This window comes from Phoca vitulina, unplaced genomic scaffold (genome assembly GCF_004348235.1).
Source record: "Phoca vitulina isolate PV1807 unplaced genomic scaffold, GSC_HSeal_1.0 scaffold14, whole genome shotgun sequence".
NCBI classification, from domain to species: Eukaryota; Metazoa; Chordata; class Mammalia; order Carnivora; family Phocidae; genus Phoca; species Phoca vitulina.
In genome coordinates this window covers 23,744,615-23,762,406 of record NW_022589717.1, presented here as the reverse complement: position 1 = coordinate 23,762,406, position 17,792 = coordinate 23,744,615, and the positions used below count along the sequence as shown (strand labels likewise).

Below are 17,792 nucleotides of genomic sequence, written 5' to 3'. Positions count from 1 at the left end.
GTGTGGCTAGTATGGTGTTTTTGGAGTCAGTCAGGTAGACTTGGATTCAGGTCCTGGCACTGCTACTTATTGACTCCCTGGCTGGCCTTGCTGACTATGTCTCAGAGCTTTTATTATGTGATACACAAAAATAGGATGATGCTATCTACCTTGCAGGATTGTTGTAGGGATTTTAAGAAATAATGGATAAGGGACGCCTGGGTGGCTCAGTCAGTTAAGCGTCTGCCTTCGGCTCAGGTCATGATCCCGGAGTTCTGGGATCGAGTGCCGCGTCGGGCTCCATGCTCAGCGGGGAGTCTGCTTCTCCCTCTGCCTGCTGCTCACCCTGCTTGTGATCTCTCTCTCTCTCTTTCTGACAAATAAATAAATAAAATCTTAAAAAAAAAAAGCAAAACCAGAATGGATGTAAAATGCCTATCAGCAACATGGCAGCTGGCACTCAGTAAGTGGCATTTATTATTTGAGTTTATTTATCTTATTTAAAAAAATTTAATTCCAGTATAGTTACCATATGGTGTTAATATTAGTTTCAGATAATCAGTGTAGTAATTCGTTAATTTTCTATATTACTCAGTGTTCATCACAAATATACTCTTAATTCCCTTCCCCTATTTCACCCATCTGTCCGCCCCCTCCCCTTTGGTAACCACCAGTTCTCTATAGTTAAGAATCTGTTTTTTTATTTGTCTCTTTCTTTGTTCATTTATTTTGCTTCTTAAATTCCATATATGAATGTAATATGGTATTTGTCTCTAATTGACTTATTTCACTTAGCATTATATTCCCTAGATCCATCCATATTGTTGCAAGTGGCAAGATTTCATTCTTTTTTATGGCTAATACTCTCTTATATCTATATACCACATCTTTTTTAAAATTTTTTTTATTTAAGTTCCAGTTAACATACAGTGTAATATTAGTTTCAGGTGTACAATATAGTGATTCAACACTTCCATATATCACCTGGTGCTCATCACAACAAGTGCACTCCTTAATCCTCATCACCTGTTTAACTCATTCCCCCCCCCCTTCTATACCACATCTTCTTTATCCATTCATCTATCAGTGGACACTTGGGCTGCTTCTATACCTTGGCTATTGTAAATAATGCTGCTGTGAATGTAGGGGTACGTGTATCCCTTTGAATTAGTGTTTTCATATTCTTTGGGTAAATACCCAGTAGTGGAATTACTGGGTCATACGGTTATTGTGTTTTTAATTTATTCAGGAACTTCCATACTATTTTCCACAGTTTTCCCAGCAGTGCACAGGGGTTCCCTTTTCTTCACATTGTCGCCAACACTTGTTTCTTGTGTTTTTTATTTTAGCCATTCTGACAGGTGTGAGGTGATAGCTCATTGTGGTTTTGATTTGCATTTCCCTGATGATGAGTGATGTTGAACATCTTTTCATGTGTTATTTTTGTTTATTCAAACTTTCTTATAGTTACTTAGACACATGGACCTTTTTTTTTTTTTTAATCCTTTTTAGGGAAAGGACATTTTAAATGTGTAATCACAAGAATAACCTGTATTTTCAACTGGTTTTAAAGCTGATAAGAAGGAATTGTGATTTTACATTTACATTTTATTTTATTTTTTTTAAAGATTTTATTTATTTATTTGACAGAGAGAGACACAGTGAGAGAGGGAACACAAGCAGGGGGAGTGGGAGAGGGAGAAGCAGGCTTCCCGCTGAGCGGGGAGCCCGATGTGGGGCTCGATCCCAGGACCCTGGGATCACGACCTGAGCCAAAGGCAGACGCTTAACAACTGAGCCACCCAGGCGCCCCTACATTTACATTTTAAAGTTTTACTGAGTTTGAAAGTTCATGGATAAGAGCTTTATAGGTCTTTATTGTAGGACTTAGTCCTTCCATATATTGTCAAATTCCTAAACATGCAAGTGTCTAAATACTTAGAGTTAGAAATATTACTGATAAGATTCTATTAAATGCTGCCTTGGTCTTTCGGAAATTTCTCTTAGAGAAAAGAATGTCCCTTTAAGCTAGGATGAGGGTTTGGTATTGACCCCTGACTTTGATTTATCTTTGTTATTGTTGGCTTCATTACTGAAGAAGATTAAGAGTCCCCTGCAGCCCTTCCCCCACCCCCTAATATGGGGATGATGATACCTACTGATTGCACTAAAAGCACTATGGTACTAATAGTTGGGGTTCAGTAATGGAGGTCTTGAATCTCTCTGTTATGCCATGAGTTAATTGTCTTCAAACTTAAGTTTTTGGCCAAGAAAGCTGGAGGGATTTTTTCCTGGTGTTTTGTAGGAAATGAATAAATTAATTTTATTTCTATTAAATCAATAGATACAATCTTTCCTGTAGTGATTTCAAAATGGGAGGAGGGTGGAAGTGTTTGTATGATCCTCAGACTTATAAATATATTCATCAATTACAATTTTTTTTTCTTTCTTACTATTTTATGGAGACTACTGGATAAAACCTGGGGACCATGTGATGATGGAAGTATCTTGTCAAGATTGTTACTTAAGAATCCAGAATATCAGTGTTTTTGGTTCGGAACATGAAGTGGGTGCTGGAAAAAATTTTACCCAGGATAAAGACTTGATGTCTTTAGGAAGTGAGGCTGAACTCTGTAGTGCCCTGGCTAACCTTCAGACCAGTAAACCAGATGCTGTGGAGCAGACATGTATATTGGAATCCACAGAAATTGCTTTGCTTAATAACAACCTCTATCATGAAGGCTTTAAAATGGCAATGAGAAAAGTGTTGTCTTCGTTGACTCCAGAGAAACTGTGTCAGGCCATGGACACTCAGTGTCAGAATGAGATGAGCTGCGGAAATGAAGAGAGTAATTCTGAAGAGAGCATCCCTGAACCTTTCTATGTGTTAGATGTGTCTGAAGGCTTCTCTGTTCTGCCCTTAATTGCTGGCACACTTGGGCAGGTTAAACCTTACAGTTCTGTGGAGAAAGACCAGCATCGTATCACTCTGGACCTCATATCTGAAGCCAATCACTTTCCTAAAGAAACACTCGAGTTTTGGTTGAGACATGTGGAAGATGAATCTGCTGTGTTGCAAAGGCCAAAATCAGACAAGCTGTGGAGTATAATTATATTGGATGTCATTGAGCCATCTGGGCTCATTCAGCAGGAAATAATGGAAAAAGCAGCAATATCCAGGTAAAACACAAAATACAACTTTTGGTTTTTGAGCTTAAATTCATGTCAATTCTTTTAGTTCTTTAATGGCATAGCTGTACAAATGAGTCATGATTATGTGTGTTCCTTTTCAGGGTATGTGACTTTATCCCTTTCTCTTTGTGTGCATGTCATTACTCATTTTTTTCATCTAAAAGAACGCCTTCTCTGTAGGTGTGAAGAAGAGAGCCTGCTTTGGGATTGGACTGCCTCTATATAATATAGAGAATTAAGTAAAGATTTATAAGAATGATAAAGATATTCTGTAAATAAGGAAAAATCAAATCTCATCTTTATGATATAAGAAATGCCTTTAATGGGCATCTGGGTGGCTCAGTCAGTTAAGCATCTGCCTTTGGCTCAGATCATGATCTCGGGGTCCTGGGATTGAGCCCTACGTCAGGCTCCCTGCTCATCGGGGAGCCTGCTTCTTCCTCTTCTCCCTGCTCATGCTCTCTCTCACTATCTCTGTCACTCTGTCTCTCTCTCAAATAAATAAATAAAATCTTAAAAAAAAAAATACCTTTAAGAAACATGTAGTACACATTTGATGGTATATTGGGAGAGCAAAGTGCTTCTTATAAACAAGCCCCAGTCATCTTAGGTCTTAAAATCTTTATTTTATAATACAGTTCTCTCCCCAAGGTATTTTCCCTTCAGTGTTGATTGCTGGAGGCAAACTTGACCCTAATATTTAATATTGAAAGCAAATTTGACTAAGCTTCAAGGTCCTTTAGTTGTGCTGTTCAGATCTGAGTGCCTATTGGCCATTTGTATTTCTTCTTTGGAAAAATGTCTCTTCAAGTTCTTTGCCAGTTTTTGGGTCAGATTTTTTTTTTATTGAGTTTTTAGGAATTCTCTATGTAGCTGGATATTAATCCCTTATCACATCACTGACAGATATTTTCTCCCATTCTGTGGGTTGGTTGCCTTTTTACTTTATTGATAATATCTTTTGATATGCAGAAATTTAAATTTTTTATACAGTCCACTTTGTTTTTTGTTTGTTTTACTTTTATTGCCTGTTTTTGGTGTCATTTCCAAGAAATCATTGTCAGATGCTATGGCCTAAAGCCATTCTCATATGTTCTCTTTTAAGAATGTTTATAGTTTTAGGTCTTAAATTTAGGTCTTTGAACCATTTTGATTTAATTTTTGTATATGGCATTCAGTTAGAGCCCAGCTTCAGTCTTTTGACAATAGATACCCAGTTTTCCCAACAACTGTTAGTAGAAAAGACATCCATTCCACATTGAATGGTCTTGACACCCTTGGGAAAAACCATTTTACCATATATGTCAAGGTTTATTTCTGAGGTCTTTAGTTCTATTATCGTTGATGTACATGTCTAGTCTTTATGCCATTACCATCCTATTTTGATTACTGTAGCTTTATAATAAATGTGTTTTTAAGCGACTAATTGTTTCTTTGTTGTTGTGGTAAAAAAACAACATTAAATTATATATATCATCTTAACCACTTTTTTAAAGATTTTATTTCTTCAACAGAGAGAGCAAGGGGAGGGGGTTGCAGAGGGAGAGGGAGAAGCAGACTCCCCGCTGAGCAGGGAACCAGACACAGGGGGCTCAATCCTAGGGCCCCAGGATCATGACCTGAGCCAAAGGCAGATGCTTAACTGACAGCCACCCAGGCATTCTTCATTTTAACCGTTTTAAACATACAGTTTAGTAGTACTAAGGTGTATTCACATTGTTGTACAGCAGATCACTAGAACTTTTTCATCTTGCAAAACTAAAACTCTATAACCACAAAACACTAATGTCCCTTGCCCCCGAGTCCTTGGCAACCACCTTTCCAATTTCTGTTTCTATTATTTTGAGTACTTTAGATACTTCATATGTAGAATCGTTTCACTTACCATAATGTCCTTGAGGTTCATCCATGTTGTAACATGTAACAGGATTTCCTTCTTTTTTAAACTGCATAATATTCCACTGTATAAATATGCCAGTTTCATTAGCCATTCATCTGTCGGACATTTGAGTTATTCTACCTTTTAGCTACTGTGAATAATGCTGCAGTGAAAATGAGTGTGTATACATCTCTCTGAGATTCTGCTTTCAGTTCTTTTGATACGTATCTAGGGGTGCAATTGAGTCATATGGTAATTCTGACTGAAGTACTGCAGCTTCCTTGGTGCTATGGCAAGTCATGGTACTAGAGCTCACCCTGATGTCTGTCTGTGGTATTGCACACTCTCCACTCCTTAACCAAGCCAAGTGATCTCCTTTATCTATCAGAGGTCCCCAGCCTGACTCCCGTTTTTTTGTCACTGCTTAGGTTCATGCAAGAGAGAAACCAGTCCCTTGGGCAGCCCACCCCCCCCCAAAAGTCAGAATGTTATGACATACGTTCCATGCTTCTCTTTTTCTCCCCAACAAGAAACTGGGAATTGGGAGTTCTCTCTTGATTGTACTGTGCTGTGGGTGCCTGGGGAAGAGACAATGGCAAGTAAATGCGATACATTTTCCTACCATTTTCCATGCAGTTCTTTCTGGCTGTGCACTGGCCTGGGGTACAGGAACCTCTTAACTGGTTTCTGCATATCTCCCAGAAATAGTTTAGTCTGTGTGTTTTTATTAAGTAAGTGTCTCTGGGGAGAGGTGAGTCGGAGGCTTCCTATTCACCATTTTGCTTATATGGTTATTTTCCCTGTACTTTATAATACGTTTTGAAATTGGGAAGTGTAAAACTTCCAACTTTTTTTTTTTTTTTTTCAAGATTGTTTTGGCTATTCTGGATCCCTTGAAATTCCATATGAATTTTAGGATAGGGATTTTTCTATTTTGGTAAAAAAAATGCTGTTGGGGGCGCCTGGGTGGCTCAGTCGTTAAGCGTCTGCCTTCGGCTCAGGTCGTAATCCCTGGGTCCTGGGATCGAGCCCCTCATCGGGCTCTCTGCTCAGTGGGAAGCCTGCTTCTCCCTCCCACTCCCCCTGCTTGTCTCTCTGTCAAATAAATAAATAAAATCTTTTTAAAAAAAATGCTCTTGGGATTTCATAGGGATTGCATTAAATCTGTATAGCTCACTTTGGGTAGTATTTACATTTTAACTATTTTCTTCCAGTCCATGAATATGGGATGTCTTTTGGTTTATTTGTATCTTTTTTAAAAAAGATTTTATTTATCTCTGTGAGAGAGAGAGTGTGCATGCATGTGGAAGAGTGGGGAGGGGGGATGGGGGTGCAGAGGGAGAGGGACAAGCAGATCCCAGGACCCTGAGCCATGCAGTTGCCCCTATTTGTGTCTTTCCAGCAATGTTTGTAGTTTTCAGTTTACAGATCTTTAACCTGTTTGGTTAACTTTATTCCTAAGTATTTTTTTATTTTTGATGCTATTGTAAGTGGGATTGTTTTCTTAATTTCCTTTTTGGGTTGTTCATGTTAATTATAAAAATACAACTAATTTGTGTGTGTTGATTTTATATCCTGAAACTTTGCTGAATTTATTAGTTGTAACATTTTTATGTGGAATCTTTAGGGCTTCTAAATATATGATGATGATGTCTGTGAACAGAGATAATTTTACTTCTTCATTTCTAGTTTTGATGCCCTTTATTTTTCTTGCCTGATTGCTTCATTTAGAACTTCCAGTGACTATGTTGAATGAAGGTAGTGAAAGTGGGTGTCCTTGTTTTGTTCCTGATCTTAGTGGAAGAGCTTTCAGTCAGTCACATTTTATTTACATGGAACCTTTAAAGGATTTTTAAAAAGCATTTTTGGTTATAAAAACAATTTAGCAGACAATGTGTTCTGTGTGAAGGATTAGTTATTATAGTGGGAAACAACTTATGTAAAGCTACCAACTCCTCTTCCCCGTGTTTCTTGGTAGGGGGAGGAGTCTGTTGGCAGTTTGGGACAGTTTTGTTTTGTTTTTTGTTTTTGTTTGTTTGTTTTTTACAGTTGTCCTATGGATTGCAGGATGTTTGGCATCTCTGGGCACTAAATGCTAGTAGCGCCCATAATCATTGTTTTAACCCAGTATTCTTTCTTCCCCTCCAAACACCTCCTGAGTAATAGTGGGGAACCAGTGGTTCTTTCCTTTAGCCCAAGCTGTGGTACAACCTCCTTACCTGGATGGATAGGCTTATCTTGATTCTGGGGAGAGAGGTATGCAGATGCTCTCACACAGGCCTCCTCTTTAGCCTCTAACAGAGGGGAGGTCTCATGACTGGTGAAAGGGTGAAATTAGTGATTGGGACAATAGATTATATCTGGGATAAGGACATCTCTCTCACTGGAACTCCTCCCAGCAACCCCCCCCCCAAAAAAGCAAGGGAAAACGAGTCATTTCACAGACTTAAGTATTTAGTTTCTGATTACTTTTGTAGTTGTTTTAAAATGTTTAGTCATACTAAAAATACAAGAGAAAGTTTAAACGCTTGGTACTTTTTTTTTTTTTAATTTAAACCTATTTAAAAACATCTTGTGTTGGGTCACAAGGAAACAAGAATTTTTTCTCTCAGAATTTTTGCCATTTATGGTTAGACTTTTGAGTTGGGACGTATTTTTTCGCTCCTAAAGGCACAGATGGTTCAGAAGTATTATTTGGCTGTCCAGAGGATTCCATTGGGGAGTCTGGCAGCTCCAGTGGCACGAGTGACAACAAAACAATGTCAGTAAAGCTAAGCAGAGTTGCAAGGCATTACTGTTTTATCTAAACATAACTAAGAAGCATTCCTGTTAGTGACAGTAATATTGAGTTAAGGATTTGTACAAGATTTTAGATTAAAATAGTAGGACCATGGCCTTTTAAAATAATTTTCGTATACTGCCTTTGTGTAATGTTTATCTCTGGCATGGTCATAGTACTTGATTCAGCCTTTTCTCACTTTTTAAGTTTCAGCAGATAAAATATTGATATTTTGTTTAGTCTGATTTTCTGAAATGATTTGATGTATTGCCCTCCCTTCCTCTTTCCCATAGATTTTTATGGTAGAAGGTTGACTTTTAACCTATATGCTTTTTCAGCTTGCAGATTTCATAGTACAGTACCCTCTTGTGGTTATCTGGGGATGGAGGGAATTAGTCAAGCAGCATAAAGCTCTGTGGCTAGTTTGTCATTTGAGATCTTGTGCTCTTGAAAGAAAAATTAGATCTGGTTCCATTTAAGCGGATCACAATTAGCAGATAACTTCAGAAAAATTTAGTAACATGAATTTTCAGAATTAAACCTTACCCATTTGAGGGAAACAGGTTTCTCCAGTTTTTTGGAAGATAAATTTTTATCTGGTTTGCTAAAGACATAGATGGGAATTTTGTTAAGAGCTGTGTAATTTTACTAATTGTAGAGATTAATTTCTACTAGAATTTACCTAAAATACTAGAAGTTGATAGGAAAGCAGTAATGAAAATAAGCAAAGCATTGGGGTCAGGATGGAGCCCTTTTTAAGGCTGATCTGTAATGTATAAGACTTATTACAACATAAATAATCATGTACTTATATTTACTGAAGAGAAACTATCCTGGTTTAGGATCATGACTTGTCTCAATCAGTCTAATGCCATTATATTTAGGAATCATCTCTAACTCTCCTTGCTGATTTTATGTTCTTCAGATGACCTGATTATGACATGGCTTCTGATTAGCTAGTTAATCTTTAGGGAGAGCTGTTAGAAGAATAGTTTTTTAGGGGCACCTGGGTGGCTCAGTCAGTTGGGCGTCTACCTTCAGCTCAGATCGTGATCCCAGGGTCCTGGGATTGAGCCCTGTGTCGGGCTCCCTGCTCAGTGGGGAGCCTGCTTCTCTCTCTCTGTCTGCCCCTCTCCCCTGCTTGTGCGCTCTCTCTCTCTCAAATAAATAAAAAAAATCTTAAAAAAAAAAGAACAGTCTTATTGTAAACTTTTCCATCAACTTTTTATTTTGAAATATTTCAAAATTTCAAACTTAAGAAAAACTGCAAGAATAGTAACAGTGAATACAAGACTGTTGTTTTGTCTTTATAACCTTCACTCTTTCTTTAACATTTAGTGTGTGTCTCCTTAGAACAAAGGCTTCCCCCCGCTACATATCACAGTAAAATCACACTCAGGAGACTTAGCATTGATAAAATACTATTATCTAATATATAGTCTATATTAAAATTTCCCCTGCTGTCCCGGTAATATCCTATATTTCTTTTTTCTCCCAATCTCGGTTCTGATCAAGGGTCCTGCATTGCATTTAGTTGTCATGTCTTGTTATAGTTTGTCATTCTGGTTTTAGATACAGTATTTTTAAATGGTTGAGAGAATCAGTTTAGTAAAAGCCAGAAGAATTAATGATTTGAAACTAATTTAAGAGAAGTGCCAAAGTGGTTTTGAGGAATGGGTGTTTTATAATTTGTCAAGATTTTAATGACCTATTCAGGGAAACTACATAGCATAAAATTTTAGTAACTTGTAGGAAGTACTTTTTTTTAGATCACACAAATGTCTTGGCAAAACCAAACCTCAGCCTTGTGTTATTATAAATAGATCCTTACTAACTCTATGTATTTAAGAGGAAAAATTTACTATTAAGATATGTATGATAATATGAAGTCCACTTGTCTATAAATAGCTTGTCCTAGAAGTTCAGGTGGAAACCAGCTTAGAATATTCAGTAAAAATGAGGGATTTAATGTGTGATTGTAAATGTGGCAAATGAAAATAATGACTTGGTTTAAAGTCCTTTAAAGTATCCTCCAAGTCTGCTTCATTTGATGGTAGTAAGTGACCCACTCACCCCCTCATGCTTCTCACAGCTGAGGTGTGAGGAAATAAGACTGTATAGGTGAACATAGGAGCTGTCTTGGCTTAAGAGCCCTAAATTTCACATAGGAACTAATACCTTCCATGGGTGTAGCAATAGGAACACCTGGTTACAAGATACACCACCCTCAGGGAAGCCCAAAGATGATACAGCTTCCCATCAGGTGCTTATAGTTTGTTCATAGTTCTCTCAGTCTAAATGTGCTCTACCTTATATTAAGACGCAATTTAAAAAAATCTTTATCCTAAGCAGTGTTGCTGATCACACTAAGACAGCTGACATTCCACCTTTATGGGATTTCCAGGGAAACAAAAGGTGAACCCAAGATCAGTTGTAGGAGGAGAATGGATTTTGTTAACCCTTTATTCACACTCTTCCTCACAATCTTTACTAGAACATTTGGATTTTTAATTAGATTTTTTTCTTTCAGTGTTTAACTATTTTGAAATAATTTCAAGCTTACAGAGAAGTTAAAAAATAGTACAAAGAACTTTTAACAACAACAACAAAAAAGAACTTTTAACATATACCTTATACCCAGATGCACAAATTGTTATATTTTGCCACATTTGCTTTATTATTCTCTCTGAACTATTTAGAGTAAGTTCCAGATATCATGTTCTTTTAACCCCTAAATATTTTGGTGTATATTTCTAAGAACAAGGATATTCATTTACATAACCATCATACAGTTGTCAAAATCAGGAAGGATGGCCACAATACCTTTATCTAGTGTATAGTCTTACTTAGATTTCACCGTTTGTTGCAATAATAGCCATTATAGCTTTTGTTTCTGGTTCAGAATCCAGTTGAGGATCACACATGGCATTTAGTTGTCCTTTCTTTTTTTTTTTTTTTTTTTAAAGATTTTATTTATTTATTTGAGAGAGAGAGAAACCAGATGAGAGGGGGGAGGGTCAGAGGGTGAAGCAGACTCCCTGCCAAGCAGGGAGCCCGATGCGGGACTCGATCCAGGGACTCCAGGATCATGACCTGAGCCGAAGGCAGTCGCCTAACCAACTGAGCCACCCAGGCGCCCTAGTTGTCCTTTCTCTTTAGTCTCCTTAATTCTGGAACAGTTCCTGAGTTTTTCTTACATTAACAGTTTTGAAGAGTGTAGGCCATTTATTCTGTAGAATATTCCTCATGTTTTGTTTTGTTTTTAATTAGATTTGGATTATCCATTTTAGAGAGGAAGTTACAGAAGTTTTGTCATATTAGGAGGCACATAGTATTGCTTTATCCCATTATTGTTGATGTTAATTTAGATCAGTTGGTTTAAGTTGTATCCACCAGGTTTTTCCACAGTAAATTGCTGTGTTTCCCTTTGTAATGAGTATGTCATTGGGAGGGGGGCAATACTTTGAGACTTTGTAATCTTTTTCCTAATAAAACTTTCACTCACTAGTTTTAATATCCATTGATGACTCTTCCTAAATCTAAAGACATATCCATCCAGCCAACTGGTTATTTTTCTCTTTCATGGATCAGCAGCCACCTTGACTTGTTGGGAAATTATTTCCAGTGGTTTACCACTCTGAACCGCCAGCCAATAACATAAAGTCTATTAGATTATGTATGATCTGTAGCTCGCCGATTCATTATGATTTAGTTACTGGTATTTGTAAAACGTAGGGAATCAAGATGCTTTTTAAAAGATTTTTCCTTCTCTAGGTGTTTGCTACAATCTGGAGGCAAGATCTTTCCTCAGTATGTGCTGATGTTTGGGTTGCTTGTGGAATCACAGACACTGGTAGAAGAGAGTGCTGTTCAAGGAACAGAACGCACTCTTGGATTAAATATAGCACCTTTTATTAATCAATTTCAGGTAAGTGTTTAGAAGTTCAGCCGGGTGGCTGTTACCCACCATCTACATTATCTTTTTCTGTAGTTTTATCGAGTCACTGTGTTTAGCTGGATTAGGATGGTAATCAGTTTCCTAGAGCAAAGGAATTTATGAGTGAAAATGAATCCAGAGATTAGAATAGCCAAGGAATTCTGTTGTTCTTACTGACAAAAGTCTATAGATATTCCTCTGAACCATTGTTACAAGTGAAAAATAGGGTCCTAGGTTTAGTCTTAGGAAAAAGGGTGCTTCTTGTCTAAAACAGAAGCAGCCAGAAGAAGACCTGCCTTCTAAACTTGAACCCTTAATTACATTTAAACCTCAGGCTAGCAGGCCATAGGTTACTGTAAGCAGCTAATGTCTAGATAGTCAGACTGCTGTGAGTAGGAATGCAGGAGCCTAGGAAACTGGAGCTCAAGGCAAAGGGGTTAGTTGTTATTTGGGAAACAAGGACTCAAGATTTAGTGCTGGCAAAGGCATTAGCAGGAGAATACAAATTTGTAAGTTAAAATTATGTGAGTGGATGAAGTGTCTAGGGGAAGAGGTTTGGGGTTGAAGACAGGTAGGAAGTAGGTGGAATACTGATGTGTAAGCGAAAGCAGAATTTTGGGAAGTAGGATTTGTGTGCAGATTTAAAGAAGTGATATCTCAAACTTTTATCTAACGGCTATGCATAGTAAGCCTTTGAATATGCAGTGAGATCTATGAACAGTACTTGATCAACAAATGTAAGTTTGTTGAGAAAATGCTTTTTTTCCAGGGCTGGCTAAATGAGATCTTAGAGTTTGTTTAATCTCAGATTTTTGGAGAGTTTAATAAGGAGAATACACTTAGCAGAAGGCAGACGTTTAGGGGCACCTGGCTGTTTCAGTTGGAGGAGTGTGTGACTCTTAATCTCAGAATCTACATGTTGGGTATAGAGATTACTAAAAAATAAGTCAACTTTAAAAAAAAGACAGAAGTTTTAGTTGTTTGTGTGGTTCAAAAATACCACCATCTCCTTTCTAGCTTATTCCCTCTTGATGTTGGTGTCAACAATTGTTTGATTCCATCAGAATCTATGGTATTTTGATCCCTCCATCTTTTCACTGTATTTTCTGTTTTAGATCCTCCTTCCTTAATAGTTTGTATTCCATGGTCCATGTACTTTTCAAATATCCCTTCTCTTCAGTTTTTCTACTGGCCTGGGAAGATCCTACCTTGGTTAAATCCAGCTTTCTGCCCTCTCTATGCCGGTACTCCTACAGTTGAATATGCAGACTTTGGTCTCACTTCAGCCTGTGACTACTCATCCCAAGAGGCAACTTGCCTGGTAGTTTTACATTTTCTGGTCCACCTACCCATTTTCTTAGATGATATTGTCTCTTCTAATATGATAATTATCTGTTACACAGACAACTGAGTGAACCAATGAAACAAAATGAGAGGTGGTAAAATAAACTATACAGTAGTCCTCCCTTATCTATGGGGGATACTTTCCAAGACCCACAGTGAAAACCACCGATAGTACTGAACCTATCTATACTGTTTTTCCCTAAACATACACCTATGATAAAGTCTAGTTTATAAGTTAGGTAGAGTAAGAGATAACAATAATAACTAAAAATAGAATAATTATAATGTACTGTAATAAAACTTATGTGGATGTGGTCTCTCTTTCAAAATAGCTTATTGTACCGTATTCACCCTTCTTGTGATGACATGAGATGATAAAATGCCTACCTAGTGAGATTATGTGATGGGAATGATAGAGGCGTTAGGTTACTATTGACTTGACAGTTTGTCAGGAGGAGGATCCTCTGCTTCCGGACCTTGGTTGACTGCTGGTGACAAACCATGGAAAGTGAAATCACAGATAAACGGGACTACTGTGCAGAAAACAACAGAAATTTATTCTTTCAACAAATGTCTGCCATATATATGCTACTTTACTTTAGGTTTTGGGAATATAGCTATGAATCTAAGATAAGTTCCTGCACTCCTGGAGCTAGGATTCAAATTGACAAACAAGATAGATAATAAACAAGTAAAAAGATGAGAATGATGATGGTTACAAGTGCTATGGACATAAAGCAGGTTAAGAGAGAGGGAATGGGGGTAAGTGATACACTATTTTATAGAGGTCATAACTAAGGCAAGGACTCATGGATAAGTGATATTTAGGTAGGGAACTGAAGAAATAAGGAAGCAAGCCATAAACAAGTCAAAGGAGCAAAAAGTGCAATGGCCTGAGGGAGGAGCATGACTGGAGTGTTCAGAAACAGCAGGTCAGATGAAAGATGCAGTCAGAAAAGTATTAGGAGCTAGATCTTGTAGAGCCTTTTGGTTCTATAAAGACTTTGACTCTGGAAGGGGTGGAAGACACCTGGAGGGTGTTGAACAAAGGAATGACACAGTATATCTTGTTGTTTTGAAAGTTATGTTTTGAAAGAAATAAACCACTTGTGAGAGCAGGCAAAGGCATTACCGCAGTAATCCAGGTGAGAGGTGGTAGTGACTTAGGTGTTCCAATTGTAGAGACATTTGAAGGTAGGTTGTGGTATATTGGGTGTGGGGTACAAGAGCACCTGGAAGGATAGTTACCATCTACTGAAATGGGGAAAATAGCAGGAGGATCAGGTTGTGTTTATGTGTTTGCGGGATCGTTGAACAGTAGGATAAGAATTCAGAGAAAGATTGAGGCTAGAGATAAAATTTGGTACTTAAATTTGGTAGATGATATTTAAAGCCTGAGTGAAATCACCTTGGGGGTATATAGAAAGAACTGAACTCTAGAGAATTCATGAAATGATGAGTTCTAGATGGGAAATGTAAGAATTAGCACAGATGCCAGGAGTGGCCAGGAGGCTAGGTTGAGAAACAGGAGTGAGGACAGACTATGAGGGATTAGAAGGCATGTGATGAGAGGTAACAGGAATCTAGAGCTTCTTCTGGTGACTGATACAGACGAAGATAAAGGGCAATGAGTCCTGGAAATGGCATGGAACTACTGTGTCGTTATGGCAGAGAAGGTTGGATGCCTTCAAGGATGCCCAGGGAGAAGTTGGTAGATCTGTGTCCACTGTTTGACCATGCACAGTTGCTCTCTAATATTTTACTCAAAGGCAAGAGGGCGCTTTCAGAACAAGTTTCCTTTTTATTTCAAATGAAGAGGCTAAAAGGTACTAGTAGGAACGTTCCATTGATATTAAAATTGATGGAACACATTATAGCAGTGGCTCTCAACTTCGACTGAACTTTCAGAACTACTGATACCTGGATCCCAACTCCAGATCTATCTAAGGTGTGGCCTGTGCAGTTGGGGCTTTTAAAAAGCTCTTTAGCTGATTTTAACTTGCAGCTAAAGTTGAGAACCATTGCTTTCTAGAAATAAACTTTATTTTCCAAATAAAATCCACTATTATTTGGTTGAATTTGGCATATTTTCTCAAATAATACAGTAATTTAATATTGTACTATTTGCTTATTAGTTCGTCTTTCACACATAAGCATATCCTGGGTTTAAAATTTTTGGAGCTGTTTGGCTTAAGTAAAAATTTAATTTGCGTTCATCCAAGCAAAGAATCTGTAGATAATTGAAACCATAGCAAATTATTTAACCTGCCTAAACCTTGGTTTGTTCATCCTTCTTATAAAACTGGAATCATGAAACTGCTTATGCCTTAAGGTTGATAAGGGAATTAAATGAGGTATTAGATGTAAAAAGCGTATCATACTGATGCAAGTATGAAGTAAGTACCTGAGGGTACTTGGCCACAAAAAGAATTGAGTAAAAGTGAAAAATTTGTACTTTGTCTAGGTACCTATACGCGTATTTTTGGATCTGTCCTCATTGCCCTGTATACCTTTAAGCAAGCCAGTGGAACTCTTAAGACTAGATTTAATGACTCCATATTTGAACACCTCTAACAGAGAAGTAAAGGTAATACAAAATGATTATTCTTGTCATATTCAGAATTATCTTAAGCTAGGTAATACTTCATGTACACAAAATAGTATTAGCCACTTTTTTTGACGATTTAAATGTTATTTTTTTTCTAAACAATATCCAAAAATGAGCTTGGGTAAATACTAGTGAATACAATAGATTGGTATTAATTTGAATTGGGTGATTAAATTTTGTAAAATTTGGAGCTAAAATTGACTAAAAAGACAGACTTACTTATCCAAGTCTACTCTATTTACTCTGATGAAATTTTCATGATTTCTTAATTTTCATAGGTACACATTTGTAAATCTGGACAAGTGACTGCCATTCCCTTTTGGTATCATATGTACCTTGATGACGAGATTAGGTTGGATACTTCAAGTGACGCCTCCCACTGGAAACAAGCTGCAGTTGTTTTAGATAATCCCATCCAGGTGGAAATGGGAGAGGAATTAGTACTAAATGTCCAGCACCACAAAAGCAATGTCAGCATCACAGTAAAGCAGTGAAGAGCAGTTTTCTAATGAAAAATTGTCCAGGTAGAGCAGCAAGTACACAGTTCTGGTCTGAATTAGTAGTGGGATTGTAATCATAAAATGGGGATACGTGTAAAGGTTTAATTCCTTGTAATGGTCAAATATTTTTTTTAAATTAATAAAGTATATTTAAAAGATTTTAAAGAGGAGCATTATTACAAAGATATTGCTGCAGACTTCCTTTCCAAAAAAGGCTGTCATTAATTTTTCAAGTTAGCGAAGTTTGTTTTTATTGCTTGGTTATACTTAAAATGGTTTCAATTTTGTTTAATAGAACTTTAGTCTACACTCTAAAGCTATAAAGATAAGGGATTTGAGTCCCATCTTCATTGTCCTGTGCCAGTAAGTAAAGCAAAACTTTTAATTTTTAAGGCATCTTGGCTTTTTTTAAGTCTAAACTTCTTAATTGGGATACATCAGAAAGTTGGGGCTTCCACTAAAGACTGAGGGTTATGGTTACCTGTAAATTCCAAGCTTGCTTCTTTTAAATACCGTACTTTTGAAACTCCTTGGGTTTTTGTGTTTTGAGAATGCAAACTTGAATTAAGAATTTAAGCTATCAGCTGAATTTGTTGAGAGAGTAAAAGTTAGGGATGAAGTAAAATCTCTAAGAGGCAGCATTTTTCCTGGTCTACTTTGGCAAAGAAAATTAAACTGGTAAATTCAAGAAAGCGCTAAACCTAAACCAGTTTTTTTAAAGTTTTGATCTGGATGCACAGTAAGAAATATATAATAATTGGCCCAATTTTTAAAGACTTGCAACAGGGAGATTAATAAGGAAGATTATCGTGCCTTGTATATACTGTGTGCTCTTTTTAAGTAAGCCACAAAGAAAATAAGATGCACCTTCTCTCTACATTGCCTATTCTCATTGCCTCTAGTATTATACTACCCTGCTTTACCTTCAATAGAAATGTTTGTAAGAGTGGACGGAATAAAGACTTTGCATCTAATTACTGTGAACCAGTACATAAGTGTGAATGTGTGCATAAATATATGAAGCAAAGATTTTGAGAAAATATTTATTCTTGATATTTGTAACATCCTACTCTGGCACTTTCTAGATTTTCAGTATATAATGTTAAAGATGACCCAGTGGGTTGTGATTAGCAATTAGAGAAACTCCATCCTAAGTAATAAATGTCTCCGAAATAGCACCTGCATGTCTGCTGGCTGTGGTTTAATGAATAATTAAGACTACTCAGCCTAGCTTTGTTTGCTGACCCCCTTAATAGCACAGAGGAAAAGTAGGCTCCATTTCTATCACAAGTTTCTTATTTATTCTCCTAGTCTTCTACCCAGCTTATTCTTTTCATCTCAAAGTCATGGATAATCTATTACTAGTGTTGTAAATAGGATTTTTAGATAGTAGTTGCTTTAAAGATTAGTATCGGGTCCTAGCTATTTCTCCTAAAGGAATAGAAGATACAGGTATCTTTCATTGTAGGTATATAATTTTTAACCTTTAATCTTTTTGGACTTATTTCTTTTTTGCTGTGCCTCTAATTAAGAACTTTTTGTAAAAACATTAAGGGTGTATGTTTAAAGAATGA

The 17,792-nt window shown here is 37.0% G+C and overlaps 1 protein-coding gene across 4 annotated transcripts in view; it reads left to right on the top strand.

Annotated features, from left to right (window-relative positions):
- The window catches only part of PRMT9 (protein arginine methyltransferase 9), a 36,876-nt gene extending 19,128 nt beyond the window's left edge, over window positions 1-17,748 (top strand). For all 4 annotated transcript variants that reach the window (XM_032412954.1, XM_032412955.1, XM_032412956.1 and 1 more), the window contains 4 exons: window positions 2,445-3,159; window positions 11,604-11,757; window positions 15,575-15,697; window positions 15,997-17,748. In XM_032412954.1, the coding sequence (XP_032268845.1) occupies window positions 2,445-3,159; window positions 11,604-11,757; window positions 15,575-15,697; window positions 15,997-16,212 (1,208 nt within the window). In that variant the 3' untranslated portion in view covers window positions 16,213-17,748. The remainder of the gene's footprint in view (window positions 1-2,444; window positions 3,160-11,603; window positions 11,758-15,574; window positions 15,698-15,996) is intronic.
- The last annotated feature ends 44 nt before the right edge of the window (window positions 17,749-17,792 follow it).